This window comes from Passer domesticus, chromosome 1 (assembly GCF_036417665.1).
Source record: "Passer domesticus isolate bPasDom1 chromosome 1, bPasDom1.hap1, whole genome shotgun sequence".
NCBI classification, from domain to species: Eukaryota; Metazoa; Chordata; class Aves; order Passeriformes; family Passeridae; genus Passer; species Passer domesticus.
This window is the reverse complement of record NC_087474.1, coordinates 94,812,212-94,833,517: the sequence shown is the minus strand read 5'-3', so window position 1 is coordinate 94,833,517 and position 21,306 is coordinate 94,812,212. Positions and strand designations below refer to the sequence as shown.

At 39.3% G+C, this 21,306-nt stretch overlaps 1 protein-coding gene across 1 annotated transcript in view; it reads right to left on the bottom strand.

The window, feature by feature from the left end:
* RPRD1A (regulation of nuclear pre-mRNA domain containing 1A) overlaps positions 1-20,269 on the bottom strand; it is a 43,079-nt gene extending 22,810 nt beyond the window's left edge. The window contains exons 1-6 of the mRNA XM_064429777.1: positions 19,943-20,269; positions 10,480-10,609; positions 9,686-9,792; positions 9,509-9,603; positions 8,526-8,652; positions 8,252-8,427 (exon numbers count right to left, since the gene is read on the bottom strand). Coding sequence (XP_064285847.1) covers positions 8,252-8,427; positions 8,526-8,652; positions 9,509-9,603; positions 9,686-9,792; positions 10,480-10,609; positions 19,943-20,093 — 786 coding nt within the window. The 5' untranslated portion in view covers positions 20,094-20,269. The remainder of the gene's footprint in view (positions 1-8,251; positions 8,428-8,525; positions 8,653-9,508; positions 9,604-9,685; positions 9,793-10,479; positions 10,610-19,942) is intronic.
* Positions 20,270-21,306: the final 1,037 nt, after the last annotated feature.

The window sequence follows — 21,306 nt, the reverse complement described above, 5'->3', positions numbered from 1 at the left end:
AAAAATAAATTTAAAAAACTGTAACAAAACGCAAAAAGCAACAACAAAAGCCAAACAAACAAAAAACTCACATGGAAAAGTGCACTGTTCTCATCCACTACAAAATGTTGATTGAAAACTAGGAATATTTCACTCTTAATAATGCTTTTTCAAATGCAAACATTTTGTCTTTAAGATGGCACCTATACTTCCTAATCACTTTGTGCAAGTTAACATTTCTTACTTGCCCTTATGCTGACTTTAAATACAACATAAAAGGCCATACATTATTCACTAATAGGCTCTGACAGCATTTGCTACCTCAGACCACTATGCAAGATGATTAATTATTTTCCTATGGAAATGTGAGAACAGTGAGATATCAACACTCTCTCAAAAATCCACAGTAACTGGATGCATATTTTCTTTAAATGCCACCTCACAGCTACTTGCTGTCCACCTGAAGACTTTCCTTGTTGTGTACATTCAAATTCTCAAAAGGTATCAGCTCTGTTTACAGCATGAGTGCCACTATGTTCTACACTGGATGTTACACAAATTTCTTAGTCTATGTAACACTGGAGCGGTTTTGAGTGAAAACATCACGTGTGCTGTAGAATAAAATCTATTTTGCGTTGTTTCAGCAAGGCTGAGAAAAAGCAGGCTGATGTTCCAGCCATTTTCTTCTTTATTCTGTCAGAGATTTCTACAAGCAGTTCTCATCAGCCCTTCCAATCAATCAAGTAAAACATTATCAAAAATGCAGCAAATGAATAGAACTACTGTTATAGATCATAGTAAAGTATAACTTGAGCATGGTGCTTCCTTTTAACTTCACATAGAAGCTTGTTAGCCAAAAACCCCCTTATTTATCCTTAGATCACTAGATTTTAGTGATAGCAGAAAAATTAAAATAAATTTTAAATATTAAACTGTAAAAGTTGTAGAACAACTTTTGAATATTAGCCCAACAACACAGGCCTTAATGTGGACAGTTTACAGAGAACTCTAAGGAACACTGCTGTTGAGTCAACTGCATTTATCTTCAAATTCACATGGGTTTATTTTGCTATTAAATGAAACTAGCAGAAGGCATTAGCTAAAGCAACATATTTTGATTCAGCTTTTTCATACAAGTCATCTCAAATTGAGAAGCAGAGCTTTCCAACACCCTCCCTTCCATCTCCTTTTTCATCCTTAAGGGTTTTTTGAAACTAGATTACGAATATTTCCTTAGTAACTCCAATGCAGAAAGACTGATGTTTAGTCTGCCTAGAACGACTACCTACCATTCAGTGTGGTCTTGTGTTCCTATTTAGAGTTCATAGCTGCTTCAACAAATAATTCCAAAAGCTTCTAATTGTGGGAGGGATACAAGCAGGGTTTACAGTTCTACTTTGTATCCAAAATACAGCTTTTAAAAAAAATCTTTAAATTTATTATGTCCAGGAACACAAACATCAAATAACAAAATATTTTAAAAAAATATTTAAACAATAACAGTATTATTGCTGGAAATTAAGGCTTGCAGAAAAGGTAGTTTGAACTTGAAAAATCTCACTGCTACTACCGACATAAACAGACACTACTGTAACAGTATTTCCTACATAATTTTCATATATCTACGTCTTCTTTTTAGTCGAGCAAACTCCTGCTCAAAGCAAATATCTACTGCAGAATACACTACAGAAAAGTGACTTGCTAATCTACAGCTATCCTTCAAAAAACTTAAGTTAGAGCACTGATTATTCTCATTACAATTTCCCATCATCTCAGATGTTTGCACAAGGTTTTACATACCTGCAAAACTTGTTCTTCTGAGGATGACACAAATAGATCCATTCATTTTGGTTAACAGTATGAAGTTTTTGGCTGGCAATAGCCAGGAACATTCTGGCTAAAAGTCTCATAAACAACAGCAAGTTCTACCTAGGCAAGTCCAGTATCTTCCCTCAGTATTTTTATAATGAATTCAAAATGCACTTCAAGGGTAATAAAGTAAAGTACCTGGTATCTTGTAGTATCTCATACATATATACTTCCCCCCCCTTCAATAAAAACTAACAAGTAAGTTGCAGAATGAATGCTAAAAAATTCCCACCCTTCACAAATAATAAGGGTGAAATAGATAAAAAAGCATAAGAGCTGTAATATATTTATTACCTTGTTTCAAAACCAGAATATCTTGAATAGCAAACAATGCTTTAAAATGTGATGAAACAAAAGGTTATTTTTAGTTTACAAGGTTGAGCAAAGTATAACCTACAACTTGCTCAATTTGTTAGAAAAGCCAGGATTTGTATGCAAATATGTGGTAAGTCAATTTAAAAGGCAGAAGCCTTCAAGTGTTTCTGCTGCACTGAATGACAATACTGAGCTGTGAAGTCTAATCTTTCAGGTACAAACTCAGTAGCTCTATACTATGGTATCTGAGGCTGCAGTCAGTAAGCCACTTTATGAAAGAAGTACGTTTATTGCTCAAGTACAGAGAGGTTGTAAGTTTGTTATGAAAGCAGTTCAAATTAGCATTATTCTGACAGAATGGCTGTAACACAAAGGAACAAAATGCACTGACCATTTGACTTTGCTTTGTTGTGTTTGACATAACGGCTGCTGTTCTACACTAGTCTTGCAAATTACTTCTACAAAACTCTACAAGTTTATCTTCTGTCACTGAAAAAAGTGCTTATGGAAGGTAAGAATCACATCTGAAAGATAGGTCAGCAACCTGTAAAAACACTTAGCAAGCCTAAGAGACGCAACCTTATGTCTTACTTTAAACATCCCCTCACCTTAACTTCTAACTAAATAAACCTTAAGGAGAAATTACTATTTCAGTGATTACTTAATTCTTCCCAGTCACCTTTGTGTAGATAATCCAAACTACTGATCTTACTGAAATATAGTTTTGGTTTTTACAAAACACAACCCCAGTGCTGGTATTCAGTAAAAGATTTGCACTGTGAAACTCTAATAAAGCATTTACACTACACAAACCCTCTCAAATGGCCAACCTATAAGCAAGGGATTTCAACCAATCTACACAAATATCTAAGTATAGCGGCCTGCTCCTAAATTATATTTCATTTCGTACACAGCAGGATAGGGAGAGCTAGAACACAAATACACCCATTAGAGATCTTTACCCTACATTTCTTTCCTGATGATGAAGAACTACATACATTTATCTGAAAAACAGTGCAACTTACTTGGAACTGGGCCACTAGAGAAAGAAAGTAATTTCAGTGAAGGCTCTCCCCCCATTATTATAAAGAGATCCAGAGTAATGTTCTCCTCAGCCCAAGAATATGCGCCACGACTCAAAACATTTCCTTCAGCAGAAGTCATATAGTCCCTGAACTGGAAGCTCTGCCAAGTCAGCTTCAATTTTTGAAGCTGCCATTGTGAAAAATGAATACAATGCTTCATCATGTCAAGAGATCACACAGTAGAGTCTGTTTGTACCACTATCAGGTACTATTTCTCTTACCAAGCATGTACCAGAGGATCTGAAAACAGTCCTAGTGGGCTTGGATGAACCTTACTGACCACTTCCTGCTATCTTCCAGTTACCAGTTCTGTAATCACTGCACTGTTAACTGCTCAGCTCCAAATCCAAAACAACTTGAGTTACTGTGCTGCTGCCACATTTATGGAGTTGTAGATCACCTTCACTGCTGCAAATTCCACCCCATAACAAAAGACAATGTAGGGTTCATCCTACAAATCAATCTTCAACCAAAGCTCAGTAAAATAATTTAGGTGCTCAATCGGCAAGGTTACAAAGAAATTAATCCCAATTACCAGAAGTGGACTTGAAAAATACGAAGCATAATGGAATATATCACCCTAAGCACTCTGTCACTGAGCAAAAAAAGCTGACATACTAGCATACTAAGGATGAACAATGGATTTAAAGAAAAAAAAAAAAGCCAGCAAGGAAAGCACTACACCCTGTGATAACATGAAGGCTATGGTGAAGGGCAACAGTAGACAATAGTACCAACCCAGTTTGGTACTGTAAAACAAAACTTAGGGATAAGAGGTCTGTTATACCACTGCCAGCCCTAAACTGTTTGCTTAATATTTTTGTCCACATTTGAAACCATTAAGTGTGAACTGAGTAGGAAAAAAAAGTCATTGAAATCCAGAGCTAAAGTCAAGGGTAACTGCTTGCTGTGTATTTGTAAAATTCCAAGACAAAATTAAAACCTTTAGGAAGGTAAGTCAAGCTATATGGAGCCATAAAAGCTCAACCATGAAATAAATGTGCATTAAACATACCATATTCTCTCAACATGCTAAGAAATACCATAATTAAAACTAGACGTGTGAGTGCAAGAATATGAATACTACTTACAGAGCTGTAGAAAATCAGAAATGCAAGATAGCACCATTAAGTGTTTTAATTGAATGCAAGCTGCTAAATGAGAGCAGGCTTCCACGAGTAGCACTTTCCTCACAAAACTTTGAATCTAGTGACAGGATAGTCCCAAACTTAAAGTGGTAAACTGATAGAAGCATGCAAGAAACTCCACATCCACTATATGCTAAGTGTGGCAATACTACATCTTTCCATAAGGTCAAAATGAAGGTGAGATGGTGTCTTGTGATCCCCTACTCACACCTGTTCATAAGTCACATAAGATGTCCAACTATCAAACTTTTTATTTGAAATTTAGTAAGAGACTAATCACTATAATCCAAGAGACTGTGGGAGGGAGAGGTAAACACAAAGACACATGAGAGAACAATAAGTACTTCTCTTGTTCATGTCACTTTTAAGGCCATATTAATTCTAGAATAACAGGACAGCCTAATCAAAAGGACATGAGCCAAATTGATACCCAGATATGGGTATCAATTTATGTACCCAATTCCTTGTTCCTGTAGAACATAAAAATCTCATTTTATCCTTCAGTGACACCAAGAGACCAACCAATATTTTTGTTCAAAAACTAGGGGATAGGCAGGGAGATAGGAGGGAGATACAACACAGAGGGAAAGAGGGGAAAATCAACCAAAGTAGTAGAAAACAGGAATGGAATTAGTCATCAAAGGCTTCAGAAAAAAAGTGTTCCACAAAAATATTTCTGTAAAAATTTCCATTTCCTCTAATAGACAGAATCCTATATAGCTAGAAATCCTAGCTGGAGCCACAGTACACTGAACCTTAAATATTTATACTGCTTTAAAACTACAAAAAGTGAAGGGAACAGACTCCTTGGTACAATCCTAAATTTGAGGGGGGTTCTAAAGGGGCCTAAGTGCAACTATAAAGCACACCTTCTCTGTTACCTAATAAAGTGAAAGTTTTTCTATTGTGCTTGTAATGGGAAAGCCCTACATTCATCACTTCTCATGTCTGATCATGTAAACCCAACAGTGTAAGTTAAAAAGCAAAAGGCTGAAAAACTCTTGTTTTCACAGCTTTCTCCTTTCGGAAATGGCAGTTTCACTGTAAGAAACCCCCCAGCTTCTGCCTTGGGAATTTTGAATTATTTCACTGAAAGAATGTGAGAGTTTTAGGAACAACCATGTGAAAATTTTAGTCTTCAGTAAAAAGAAATGACAGTGGATAAATACTTATCCATCTCAGGCATAAACTCAGTAATGCTTGTGAGAATATACATGAAAATAGCAGAGATTTGGTATGAGTAGTTACAGAATTCTTCCTCCTCACGTTTTCAAAAACAACAGACAATGCAAGATTTTGATTCTTAAATTTATTTTTAGCAGGATGTGTTTACTAATGGATGGTGATCATTAGAAGATAGGTCCATGTCCACCACCTGCAACAGAAGCTAGACAGACGTTAAAGAAAACAATTTAAGAGTTAAAGATGACACTACTTACCCCAAACATACTTAAGAAAAGTCACCTACCAAGCAGTACAGTTAGCTCTTGATGCAGACATAACATTATTTACTTGTTATCAAAATTTCTTGTCAAGATTTAGCACATACATTACCTTGATTTTGACAGGAATCACACACTTCTGTTTCAGAAATAACTATTAGAGAGACTCTTATTCTTACAAAATTAAGAAAGATGGAAAGACTGGTTATGCATAATTACTTACCTGTAAATTATCTTTAGGAGATAAAAGAACTGCAAATTTAGGTCTAAAGCTTCTATCTAATGCTAAAAGCTACCGACAATTCTTTGGGAATTCCAATTCAAATTGTTAAACAAAGTTAACATCAGGTAACATTTCTAGACTCAACTAAGAATACATCCACTTGTTCCTTACTAAACCTGTTTGGTATAGTAAGGAATCAGTAAGGTAGGATCTCAGCATTATACTCACAGATTGATGATAGTAATTCAGGAAGAAATAAAGACTTTCTGTTACAATTGAGAGATCATGTTATACTCGGGAAAGTATCAATAGCCAGAAGTCAAACACAAGAAACAAGCTTGTCTGGAACAAATTATTTTCACCAGAAATGGAACTTGAACAGCAAAAGCTAGGGACAGACAGTTCAGGGAAATACATTCGCAAAGAATACGTGACAGGCCCTTCCCAGTGCTATTTCAAATGAGAAGCCAAGAAGCAAAGTTCAATTTGAGCCATGGAATTTCCCAAATATGTAAAAACAGGGAGTCCTTGCTTCGTCTTTGCCAAAATAAATCCTACATTTGCTACGTCAGCAAGCCCTACAGACAACATCACTAAGACATCCTAATCTTATATTTCAAAACTTCAGAATGTTTATCAGCCTCTACTTCCCAAACAAAAAAGCACTACTGATAGTGAGCACGAAGTCACTTTACTCATCACTTGTTTAGAAACTTCATTTTTAGGTTCTTGTTTTTTGAAATCTCTTGGCTCAAAGGCCTTTATTAGTAACTGGGTTAACACCATCCTAGCTCATAGATCTGTATTAGGACATCATATTTATGCCACAATAATCAGCCTAAAAACATTCTTGCAGTGTAGTTCAACATCCTAGGACTTCACTAGTTTAAAACAAGCTCCTACAGACACTAAGGACTATCTCCTACTTTTTAAAGAAAGACCTCAAATTAGTCCAAAAATGAAATTATACTACATTAGAATTAAGTTCTTTAGCAGTCTAAACCATGTGAAAGACCATAACAGCCCAGTAATATGCAATTGCTTTGTCTCAGAATTATTAATTCTCTGATCTAGCAATATTGGGAAATTACACTGGTTTCTATTTGTTGAAAACCAAGAAGGGTGGAACCTGTTCACAGCTGTGCTACTATTTTTAATTTCTTTTAAACTGAGCTCCCTTGTTTTACAGAAGAGTAAATCTGTCTAAGGACTAAGTCATGGCCTTACTGTCACTAACTCACTATCCCGGCAGTCTACCATAACTACACAGGATGCAATTGCTAGTAATGAGCTACATAAACAAGTCAGTGCCTCTAGACAACCAGCCCTTCAATGAAATTGTGGGAACTTGTCCTTCAAACCCATTACACAGGCAGAGGGAAGGTAGGGCATGTGATGAAAAGCTTAAGGCTTCCTGCTCTTTTATCTTCCAGATTCCATTATGCAGTTGGATCAGCTGCTATTGAAATCAGCACTACTGTGCATACCATCTATCTTACATGAAGCTGGTTGATATCCTTCCCACAGGATTAACACAGTAAGGTTGACAGGAAGAACCTTCATCAATTGCTTTTCTGTGAGGCACAGAGGAAAGGAAGTAAGTCAGGAAATAAGAGTAGGCTAGGAATGACACAACTGATCTGAATGATGACTTCAAACACATTATGAACAGCATTTTCCAGAAAAAAAAGTGCAACAAAATCCGAATCCAAGTTATGAAGATAAAGGTAAAGAAACTACTAGAGAAAGCAAATGTTCTTGACAGGCATATATGATGAAACCTGAAGAGTAATTAATGTTGGGACCACATATGCATATGCTGCAGTTACCTGGAATTAAATTCTTATCCTTTAGCAAATACATAACTAAGACTTAGAAAAATGAATTAAAAGAGCGTGGAAAGAAAATGACACTATGAAGAATTAAGTGTGTAACACCAGGTATAAGACTTTCTATCTGCACTACTAAAACTAAGTCTGTAGGTATAACCAAGGCTGAAAAGCAGAAAGAGCTGGTTTAGTAGGTTTAGAGCATTAGAATCAAACAACGTGTTATGAACGTGCTGGAAGCAAAGACATAACAGTGGCAATAAAATATTTATCTTTGGAGAGAAAATTTGTTCAGGCTAACTAAAAACATTTGCAAGAACAAGCTTTAGTGAAGAAGAGACTAAAACAAAACATTACGCACTTCCAGCTTATGTTCTTTCTCTGCAAGGAACTCTTTTTGACATCGGAGAAAGTCTGATAACATTCGAGTTAGCTGTTTTCTATCATCTATTTCAGCTGCCAACCTGCCATTGTAATCCGCCAGCAACATACATGCATCATCTACCATTTTGGAAAGTTGCTCTCCAGATTCCTTATCTAAAAAGCAAGCAGAGAAAACCAGGTAAAGTGTGATTCCAATATGTATCATTAAGTTCATAGAAGAGCATTTTGGTTACCAGGCCCCCAACCCTCACCTGTTATTCTGTCTAACAGGGACACATCCTGGACCTCTATAGGCAAGGAAGCTATTCTCTGGTGAACTGCTGCATCCCCAGAGGCAGCATTTTCTAGTTCTTGTAATGCTCTAATGAGATCTGTAGTCTGAAAAAAGCATGCAAGATTGAGAACTAGTTTAAATAAACAGATTCTAGAACAAAACAGAAGTATTTTACAACAAGCTTATAGTATTGATTTAATGGTAATTTTAGCAGCATTTACGTATCACCTTTACAGTCAAACAAAATAAAACCAAACCTTTAATCTCAGCACAACATTGCAGTGTTTCTAGTTTTAAAGGTCACCTTTCTACATGAGCTTTTTCATTTAAACTCTTGGTATAGGAATACTTATAAACCTTTTCTTCTTGACAGTAGTGATTATTTTACAGTACCTTTCATTTCATTATACATTTTTTAAAATTACTTTTCTTGTTGCTTTGCTTCACTATTGCAAAAGACTGTATCACTGCACTTCTTCTGGAAGTAGGGCTGATGTTCACAGAAGCCCAGATATCTGCTATAGAGAAACATACTAAATTGTGATGACTTGAGAACAGTCGTTCTTTGCTGTAACAGTTCAAGGCAGACAGAATTCTTCACAGCCATCGTGAGTGAAACTTTGGGAAATATTTTATTTATAAATCCATAACAATCTTACACTCTAACACATGTGTTACTACTACCCTGAAAACCAAATGAGAACTCAATACTTTGTAGAAACTACTGCTGAAATACATGAACAAAGCTGGACATACAGTTCATACATCTGGGTTTAGTGTCAAATATGTAAAGTTACAGCATACCCTATTAAAAACTATTAAAAGTTTCAGGTGTAGCCACCATTGCCCAGAAACAGTTCCTCGCTGAAAAACAGAGCCCATTAACAAAAAAAAAAGAGTAACTGAAAAATTCTATATGAAACCATATATAAGTAGAGAATTTTATAAACATGCTTTTACCTGAGGAGGATCAGTGGGAGAGCTTCGAGGTGAACAGTTATTTTCATCAACTTTGATCTGTTCATATGTGCGCTTCCTCACCTTCCTGTCTCCGTCTAAATGAAAACAAACACAGCAGTCAGGGAAGTACCATTTCAAATAGGAGACAGAACCTTCATACACTCACAAAATACTTACACAAAGCTTGCCTAAGTTGTTCTAATACATCATTTTCATAAACAGACCTTTCTTCCCAGATAGACAGCACTCGGCCAAGGTGTTTCTTACAACTCTCATCAGACTCACTGTTACAAGGAAAAAAGCAAATATCAGCAATAGGTAGAAGTATAGCACTGTTTTATAATTATTTTTCACAGAAAGACCTTCACAGATCTTAGCAATATCCAAGTATCAGAAATCAATCAACCTCAGAAAATAACAAATTCACATTTTAGCAAAGATGAGTTCAATGTGCCCTAGCAAGCAGATGAAAGAAAAAGGGCCTACACCCAACTCCTTTTTTTTTTATTAACCCATAAATCTGCAAACACTACAAATAGGTTTATGTTGCTTCAACAGCTGTGTATCATTGTGAAGATAATCCTGTATCAAGACTCCAGCTTTCTCATGCACTGACATTAGAGGCTGCTGGGGAAAAACAAATCATGTAACACCCAGTAATGAAAAATGTCAAACTGTTGTAGCACATAACACAGACAGTAAGCAAGTCTTAGCTTCTTTCTTCTTGGAAGGCTAACAGCCTTCCAAGGCAAAAAAAGGACTCAATGCTGATGCATTTACTATCAAACTTCATCCAACCATAGTAAGACTATCCAAGTTCACAAGAACACTGAATAAATGAAGCTAACAAGATTTCAAGTACAGAAACAGCACATGAAGAACTAGATGGGCCAGAAGACATCAAGTGATGACTTCTCTAAACGCCCCTCAAATGCAGTGTGAAGGACACTGCACATACAAGTTTACTGTACCTTGAAACATGCTTAAAAGCCTCCACTATTACTGGAGCAAAGTCTTTTGTAAACTCTGGTCCTTTCCTTTTGCTGTTCTGTATGACATCATTGGCCAAGTACAGGAATGTCAGCTTCCTATTTGGTTTTGCTAATAAAAAGAAAAATTAAAAATAATTAGAAATTTTATTTCCTTCAACTAATACCTATGTATCCAGGTTCACACTGAATACAAACATCCACTCCCCCACAGCCTGAAATCAAGTGTGTTTTTCCCATTTTCATTACTGCTTACACCATTATACATTTTCAGTATTTTCATTTGAAAGACTTCAGTCACTCATTGGGTTTTCTCTCCTTTCTGCTCTCTTTGTTCAAGTTCTTCTTCCTTCATAGCATGACACAACTTCCTTTTAGTGCAAAAAACAAACAGAAAAAATCCCCAGATATTCCAAAGTGTTCTTCATCCCCAAACTATTTTCAGGTGTTTTCCTGAGCCTTTTATGATTCCTGTTTGGCAGGCCTTCATGGATTTCTTCAAAGTACTTCAGCTTTCTTCTAAGCCTACTTAAATTTCTTACACTCATGAAGTCTCCTGATGAGGCACTTCACAGATCGACAATCACTCATGTGAAGAAACTCCTCCTTTTCAGACTGAATTTCACTCAGTCTTACATAATCACTCCTCATTCTCACATTTAAGCAAACTGAACAGTCAATCCCCTAGTCAGTGTCCCTGTGTCACTGATCACAGTGATACTCCCCTTCCTCACCTCGGAATTGTTAAAACACTCACGAGCCAGCAGCTGTAATAACACAAAAATGTTTTCAAAAATCACTTTCAAGCTCCTGTGGTGTAGCTCTTCTCCAAGCCCCTTAAACATCTTATCCCACCTCTCTTAATGTGCAATAGACTACGAGCTTTCAATTTACAAGTTGCTTCTCAAAATTTACTCTACGTTTTCTAAGTGCTCCTACCTGGGTATTTTCATTTACACTTCACCTAATTTTCATTACTCTACAAGTTTATTGGAGCTGAAACTCTTATTGTAACATTTCTACCCTTGGTTAACACTGGAATACCATTACCACCACATAACCTCAATATGTACACTCTGATTTTAAAAAGAGGTTTCTCCTGAAAGACAAGTTTTTTCTGCTCTCTCAAGGAAAGCAGCACTGTGGTAATGACAATCCAGGATTTCTTATAATTTATGCAAGCAAATATGATTTGATTTTGTTACTTTCTACTCCATCCTCTCAAAAATGCATAACTACCACCCTCACATATAAAGAGAAAATTCAATGTTAATATGCTTTCACTCAAGGGAAATGCTTTTGAGAATAAATTTTGCACTACAGAAAGACTCCTCTGAAGGATTTCTCCTTGAAGTACTGAATTCTTTCCAGTCTCTTGAACAGACATATCTAACAAGTTGGGAGTTCTGGATTGACTGGAGAAAAACCCTCTGTTAAATGGAAAAATGCACTTTGCTTACAGTCAAGGTAAACTAAAGAATAGGAAACAAAAAAAAAATAGCTTGGAAGTGCTGGACACACTCTATTTAGAGACTGCTCTAAACAGTGAAATCACCACATGGAAGCACACAAAAAATTAATCTATTTTGGTCGAAATCTGGCTAACCTATAATGTAGGTTTTACAAACTTGCGCTGCTCAATTTCTATATTTAAACCTGACTGATGATAAAACAACACATCTCCCATGTTCCACATGAATCAGAGTTCTGACACCTAGCAAGTTTTGAATTATTCAAAGAGAGAATGTCAGAAAACACATGTTGTCTCATAGGCATAATCAACAAGGAACTGAAGTTTACCAAAGATGGCCCTGCCCCCTCTCTCAGTTCTTAAATAAGCCCAGAATTAGGATTCAGGCTCTTCACCTCCCCATCCTATATCCTCTGGAACTGCATGCAGGACAGGCCCTTGTCTATGCATTCCACCAGAACAAAAACCCTCATTTTTTAATCCTGAGTGATGTAACCCATTTGTGAGAGACCCTAAATTCCTTCTTTCCAAAAACAGCAAAATCAACTGGGCTGGCAAAGACATGAGATGGATACACAGTGACATGAAGTCAGGTAATGCTGACTCTCACAAAGCCGAGACTTTATCTATTCACTACAGTAAAAGATTGATGTATCACATTGGATAAAAGCATCCTAAATCACAGAAAGTCACTTTCAGGCTTACTTCCCTGAGTATTACCTTTTCAACTTCCTACTACAATTCAACATAAACAAAGCTGTGCAGAATGAACAGAAATCCTAGACCCACTATTAAGCTATCTGTGCCTTTGGTTGAAAATTTTAGTGTTCTACCCTTATCATTCACAAGGAAAATGGTGAATTAAAATTTAATTCCTCTTGCTTTAAGAATGTACTGCAAAAAATTCCAAAGGTAAAAATTATGCATAGTCTTGAGAAGGGCTCCCTCTCCCTTCACAAATCTTCAAGACTTCCATACTGGTCTATTGGCACTATGCCTTACATGTGAGACTGAAGTGCAACGTAACCTCTGGCAACTGAGACTGACACCCGAGCTGAAAACATTTTACTGCTAGCATGACTATAAATTGACTAGTGATGTCTGAAACACAAATTAAATTCAGGATCAAACAGATCTGTTTTGGAGAAAGAACTATGTTTAAAGCATCTCCAGTAGCAGTGAAACTAACTTCCCAGCCCGGGGCACTGATAAACCTCAGAACATCAAAATGGATCAAACAGACAATTTTTGAAGGTCCTCAACACATGGCAAGGCTAATAGGAAAAGCATTCTTCCTGTCAGAAGAAAATGAAGGGAGAAAACCTGCAAGAACCTAGGTTGAAGAAGGAGCTGAAAGGCACACACTGCCTGAATGTACAGTGTTAGAAGTACATCTCTGTACCAACAGTACCCTCTGCAAACACAAAATTGCCAAGAAATCATCCGTGTTGGATTGAGTCATCTTTTCAGAAGCTCTGTGCAGTGCTCACATAACTCCTCTGCTCATTGCAGCCAGATTCACCATTCAGCCACCAAAGCAGCTCCCTGAAGCACTGGATTCTGAAGTATTTTAATATGTCAATAGTGCTGGTTGGTGTAAGAGCCATTTTATGCATATTACTCTAGAAACATCTTCAATGAGACTACATGGGATTGGCACCTTGTAAATGAAACTATGCCTGTAACAAAAATGTATCTGACATGTTTAAATGCCAATGAATATTCTTCAGATAATAATGATATTTCACCAACAATTAGCATACTGAAGATATCTGCAGTGGAGACAACATTATCAAGTCTTAGTTTTTGGCAATCCATTCTTCTCAGGCCTGCCTGGGTACACCTGGTTCTCTAACAGTTCAGTATCAATGCCTGACATTATTTGCTTTAATCCATAAGACTTAGAGAACTCTTAACACTGACAAGCCACCACTTTAGTGCAAGTAACCAGTATTTTACCCTGAAAGGTAATAAATCAGTCATTTTCACCGAGGTTAGCCCTGGCAATCAAAGTCAGTATAATCACCTGTATTTGTCTTCTCCAGATTTACCTCCTGCATTTGAAATTGAGCTCCCATGAAGTTTGCTAGAAACATGCCCATTAGTTTCATGCTGTTTTATACCTAGAGGCAACAGATTTTTGCTGTCACGGATATACTAGAAGAAACTACAGAAAAACACACAAGCGTAAGAGATTTCAATTACATCCCACTACAAGTGTACAGACTGACTGAATCATCTGAAAATGTTACATCAGGCTGTGTGGCTTTCGACAGGCCAGCTCTGCTGTGTCAGCTGACCTTGAAAGAAAATACCTCCTAACAAAAGGGTTTGAGACAATAAGCATCAGTATGTTATAATCTCACAACAGTCAGCAGCCCTAAACATTTCATTAGCATACTTAAGTTCTCTAGAATGGATTCAAATAAAGACTTCGCTAAATCGCTTTCTAATTACTTTAGTCTATACACATGCAGGACAGTTTATGAGTGCCACCACTTCTCCCAAAATCTCTGGGACACTCTCACAGCATGCTTCACACCTTTGCAAGAGGAGCTCGTGACATCTCTGTAAATACCTGACAAGCTTTCAAGCTTTTTATTACGAGACCAATTATCGTTAAGTCAAGCAGCACTGAAACTTGAGTGCAAGATCACTGATCCTTCACACTGAAGAGAGCTAACCTAGGTTTTTATGCAAGCTGACTAAGCAGAGCATCTTTGGTAATATGACTGTAGAAAGCCACTTGAGAGGCTGCCACCCGAAAAGCCAATTTAAAAGACAACATAATCCATAAAAGGCATGTTGCACAACAAGCCCTTGACCTTAAAGTTCATTAACCTTCTACTAAGAAAAGGTTAAACTAAGCGTTCCACCCTGTGCAGTCACTGGGTGAATTTTACCAAGGTTTGATAATTGCTGTGTTTTCAAACAGGGAAATGGGATTGCCCATTGAATGCGTTCAAGGTTTGAGAGTCTAAGTATTTTGACAGGGTTTGGAGACGAGTAACAAAGGGAACACAACACACAGCCACTGCTGGGAATAAGGCCATTAGCAACAAATTACCACAGGAATGCCAGAAAGCTGGTCACAGACCAAGGAAACCATTCCAACATAATTACACTGCAGAAGCTTCCCACAGCACTTAGCGCATCCTGAACTACCTGAACATATGACACAAACCAATCCCTTTCATTGCCTCACGTGGCAGGTAAAATGCCAAGATGGATATGAATCAACCGCAACAACAGCTGCAGGATAGTAAAAAGACCCTACAGTTAAGTATTCAGAACCAGAAAGGTGAAAGACACACAGGCTTGACACTACACAACCCAAATATAGTTGTTTTAAATAAAAGGCTCTTATATTGCCACTCCGCTGCTCCTAACTGCAGATCATTTTTTGTAAATCATGTACACAGCAAATAAGTTTTCCTAACTAGACTCAACAACGCCCATTCATCTGAAGTTTTGCCTGCTGCTCTCCAAACCTTTTGGCGTGGATGGGAAGATTGATATGGGCATAACCAAAAAATGAAATCCAAAAAATGAAATCCAAAAGCCATAGTGTTGCTTCTCTTAAATAAAAGAAACCAAAATTATTTGTTCTCTCACACTGGACAATGACACTATACCACCACTAAGTAAAATAATCTTACAATCACTAGAAAACAAAGATTCCTCCTCCTTGCAGAAAAAACTACACTACATGGTACAGAAAATAATTGCTTTAAACTGGGTACTTGCTTCCTGCGAGCCACTTCCCATCTGCAAGACAATATATTGCAACCACTTTTGGCTGTAATCGTGCTCAAAACCAGCTCAGTGTTAGAGTAGTTCAGATGTAGTACAACTTTCAAATCTGCTTTAAGTGTTGCTAGGCCTTCTCAATTTACTCGCTAAAATCTGCTATCTTCCAAGTTTCAGCAGCTGCCACAACAGCCAGTACCCTCAGAAAAATATACTTCATCAGTGCCAATAGTTATAGTGGATGAGGACCCCAGCACCAGCATATGTCCCAGCGGCAGAAGCTGTAGGCAAACCATAAATAAGAAAAAAAGATGTAGCTTCTCATACCACTGAAAGAACAGTGGTATGAGAATCAACACCAGGAAAAAACGAAACAAAAATACATCTCCCTGTAGCAGCCCAGATGTACCTACACAACTGTGGCCCTCCTAAAGGCAATACACAATGGCTCTACTGACCTAGATAAGCTGTGGCTGTGCAGGGAAGACAATGATCAGTGTGACACGGGTGGGGTGACACTTGACAGCCTAAACAAGAGATCAAGCGATTAAGGAGGATGGGGGATGATCACGATCAGTTTCTGTTACTGACTTATCATTGAGATGCCGTGTTGGGCTCTGAAGAAACAAGACACTTGAATCTGAAATTAGGTTTAAAGATACAACACAACAATGTCCCGCGAAGAGCCAAGACTTGGACACGATGATCCCTGTGGGTCCCTTCCAACTCAGAATATTCCGTGCTTACTAAAATGTCACTAAGAAATAAAAACAAGTGACAGAGCTGAACCTGGAAAAACTAACAGAAAATGAGATGACAGGAAAAGATTCTTACAGATAACTAACTGGAACTCAAAATAACAAATCCCATATTACAAACATTTAGCAATTTTGGGTTTTTTCCTTCAAAAAATAACACATTTTTAACCAAGTACCGCAAATCGCACATTGAGCCTGCTGAACAAGCAGTTACTGTTCACCCTTGAAGACAGATGCTTTGAATTACAGAATTGCAATCTTTCATTTCCAAAAATGAACAAACAGGTAGCAAACCTCTACAGTTGCAGAGCATCCTGAAACCAGGGAGCAAGTGATGTATGCAAGAGAACACACCTGACTTGCAAATAACAAAAAATAATTCTCAAGAGACTCCATCTCAGAGGAGCCTGTTCAAAGGCGTTTCTTCCTAAGGGGTTTCCCAGCAGCCATTCAGTAACTGCAGGTTCACACAACAAATTTGTTATGCCACTACTCAGTTTAAAAAGAAACCCTATAAGTCATTCCCTTTATGGATACACAAAACTACAAAGGTTTAAATGGGCCCACCAGTTGCCTCTTTAAGTGACTGAGGTAATCACAAGTTAATTAATTAGTACTACTTAACTACTTAAATACTGAATAAGCTTATGACTCCTGAGTAATTAACTACTTAACTTTGAGAGTTACATTTCATACCTCTGAAATCTAGCTGAAGCAGGACCATTTCCCTCAGTACACGCTTTTCAAGAAAACCTGTCCATGAAGGCATACTGAACTGATGATCCATAGGGATGCCAGAATATGGGACCTGACCACTGCCAATTAATCCAAGTAAACAGAAAGGCACTAACATTTTATGCTGTCTAAATTATATGCAGATTTGAAAAGTTTTCTTTTCACCTCTACTATAATGTGGCATAAAGAAAAAAGTTATTTTAAATATAAAAGATTCAGAGCTAAACATCTAGGAAGGAAAGAGCTCTGATCTTAGGACATGTCTTTATGAATAGCTAGAGACATGTTCAGAAAGGCTCATGAAAGCTCATCTGACGTGAATGATCTTTTACCAAAACTGAAACCATCCAGAAAAAAATGTAATATCATTGCACTGTGTTCAACCCAACTAGTTATACAACGTTCCTGAAAAGCAGTGGGCTGGAAGGAAGGTCGGGGGGGGGGGGGGGGGGGGGGTGACAATAAAAAAGGGGATACAATGAAACAAAATAAAATCTAGAAAGACAAGGTTCCATTTTCAGTTCCAGGACACTACTGGCTAGCAATAACAGCTGACAGTGTCAATAATTTTGATATCCATATTCCCCAAATAGAGGCAGTTTTCCTCTAAGGTAGGAGAGAAATCATTTGCTATGGCATGAATGACAGGCAAGTCAGGAGCCTTAAACTTACTCTACTTATGGCCTCATTGCCAATATCCTACTTTGTGGTGTTTTATGCACTCACTTCACCACAGGACAGTTGTTTTCCTCTCATCCTTCCCATGCTGTCTGCTTAGATGACTACTTCCACCTTTGGGGACTGGGCACCATCTTACAAATCTGTGCAGCAATTAGCCAGAAGTTAGTATCAGGTAAATGCAAGCTAACATTTATTAAGCTCAGATATTATACGAGATGGAAAATTAAAATACATCCTGTGTGTATTAACTATGGCAGCTTCAAATGAAGCTTCCTCTCTTCCAAAATGAAGCACTTCACATAGGTCTAAAAGCCCAAAGGGTCAGGACCTTGAAAGCAACTAAACTACTCCTATAGCACAGGTAGAGTTTCACATGCTTTCCACAGACCCTTGAAAGTTGACATCCAAAGAGAGGTCACAGCAAAATTTTACTTTGAAGCAGCAAAAGCAGGACAACAATGTCAATTAACAAAACAAACCCAATTATGGCAGCTATTCTCACCAAAAGCTCAAAAGAAGGTTGTTATCCTTGCCTCTCAATGCCCCTTTCAGACACATAGCACAGGTTTCAAAGATTTCACTTCATTTCTCTCTTAGTCAACCAACACAAGAGGAAAATTAAAGTTAAGGACTGCCCATTAATATCACAGATTACTATGAACTAATATTGTTCATAATAATTAAGATGAGCAACCAAAACTGTGTGTCTATTTCAGTTAGTTTAAGATACCTTCCTGGCATAATTCAAAACCCCTAACATTCCTGTTGTTTGATTAGAAGGCCCAGAAATGTGAAATGTTTCAGACACAGGTGGGAGATCCATTGTTCATTTGCTCCTGGAACAAAAAAAAGCAAGCCTGCAACTAACACAATGAAAATGAGCTTATGTCCTAAGATGGAATATTGCCACCAAGTCAGTCTTTCTTCAGTCAACACGAAAAAGAATTTAATTCATACCTCAAAGTTCAAAAGACAACAAATCCCAGGAAAAGAGTATCTTAAACAAAATCACAGTAGGCATATTATACTAAACTCTGTGGTTTCTTCCTCTTTCTTAAGTCCTGTAATGCCTTAGTACTGTTTTTCTGCTCAGTCTGAAAGATTGAGACTTCCATTTTTCCTATTAAAGATCAATATATTAGTGAGGCTCCAAAGGAAGCTACTGTAAAACAGCATCATTGTGTAGATCGAAGTGGAGTTCCAGTAAGTGGGTTTTCTTTTTCTTAAAAGAACCAACTTAAGATCAAGTTAGCATCCAGTCATGCCAAATAAACCTTCATATGCCAGTTCTCCCTCTCACTCCCTGAACCACTGTCTACAGCTGCAAGTTCTTTCCTGTTAAACAGAAAGCCAAATTAGCCTTTAAGTCTGCACACTGATCAGAGCTAAAGAAACTCAAGTTTTTATTATGTTAACATTGGTATTAACCATCTGGCAAAACCAGGAAGTTAAAACCACTTTGGATACATTACAGTGCTCTTCCCTCAGTGTATTCCCATCCTCATCTGCCCTTCAAGAACAGTTTCTGGCAAGAAAACCTGAGTAGACATAGAATTCAAATAGTATTACAGCTAACCATCACTACAGACGATGAAAAAAATACGCAAAAAGGCTCCGTCTTGAAAGAGCTGTAATTAATATAAACAACAAAAAGCCCTAAAACCCCGGCTCGCCGGATTCCTTCCGGTTTCCCACTTTCCTTTCTCCTTAAAAAACAGGAGATAGAACACAAGGGGCAGGCTCCTCAGGGACACCTCTTTATGAGGAGACGGGAAAACGGGAAGAAAGGAGCGAGTGAAGCGGAAGAAAATAAAAGGGAGAAGAAGCACCTGCCAGCCCACGGAAACGGAGACCCGACGTTTAACGCTGGCCCCAACAGTTCCGCCCTCCCCGGGCGCTCAGGCCTACCCTCCCTCTCTCCCCGCCCGCTCCCCCGGCCCCGCAGGCCGCGCAGCCCCGCCGCCTCCCTCCGTCCCTCCGTCCCCGGGGCAGCCGCACTCCGGAGCGGGCCCCGCCGCCTCCGGCGGGCCCTGCCCGGCCCCCGGCTCACCTTTGCGCAGCTCCCGCTCCCACACGCTGACGATGAGCGCCGAGTGCTTGCGGTGGTGGATGAGCCACAGGCTCAGCGTCTGCACGCTCTGCTGCGAGTTGCTCAGCTCCGACAGCTTCCGCTCCAGCGCCGCCTCCGAGAATGCCGACATCGCTGCACCGCGCTGGGCCCCGCCGCTCCGTCCCGTCCCCGCCGGGCCGCGCTCAGTCCCCGCCTCTCGGCCCCGACGAGGGAGGAGCCGACGGGCGATTCCCAGCGATTCCCGCCCCGGCGGCAGCGCCCGGCGCCAACAAAATGGCGGCGGCCGAGCCCCGTGGGGAGCCGCGCGGCCCCGCCCCCTCACTTCCGGCCGAGCGCGAGCTCCTGCTGGAGCAGGGCTGCTCGGGAATGGGATCCCTGGGGAGTGGGAGCCCTGAGGGGTGGGATCGGTCCGTCAGCGCCCTGCCCCGGGAAATAACTTAAAAACGCAAATGTAAATTTGCCCCCAGAAGGCAAGCCGGGCCCAACGGTTTCTTTCACCCCGCAGGTTACGCATAACAGAATCGTTGTGGTTGGAAGGGAGCTCTGAAGAGCATCCAGCCCAACCCCCTGCCGAGGCAGGGTCACCTGGAGCAAGTTAGACAGGAAGGTCTCCAGGTGGCTTTGGAATGTCTCCAGAAAGGGAGACTATAATCCTCCTGGGCAGTCTGTTCCAGTGCTCTGCCACCCTCACCATAAAGCAGTTCTTCCTCAGGTTAGGATGGAACTTCTTGTATTTTAATTTATGGTCATTGCTCTTTGTCCTGTCACTAGGTGACGATGAAAAGAGTTTGAGACCTTCCTCTTGGTATCTGCTTTTGAGATATTTGTCTGTATTGATGAGATTCCCTCTCAGTCTTCTTTCATTCAGACTAAACTGACTAAGACTGAGGCCATCTCTTCCTAAGAGAGATGCTCCAGACCCCAAATCATCTTTGTGGCTTCCACTGGACCATCTCCAGCTCCTCATCTTCCTTGTGCTGAGGAGCCCAGAACTGGACACAGCACTCACTAGGGCCAGCTAGAGGGGCAGGATCACCTCCCTGCACCTGCTGGCAGTGCTCTTCCCAGTGCATCCCAGGATCCCACTGGCCCTCTGGCGCTGGTCAGCCTGTCACCCACCTAGACTGCCAGCGCCTTCCCAGCAGAGCTGCTCTCCAGTGCTGGCACTTGGGGTTCTTCCTCCCCAGGCACTTACTGTGACACTGCGTGTATGGTATTTTACATTTGCAGGTAGACACATACTCCACACAGGTGCCTGGCCTCATTTCTAAAAGCTGTCTCTTTTATTTTTGATTTCTGGCACTAACATTGTCATGTGACACAATTCTACTGTTCACTGACAA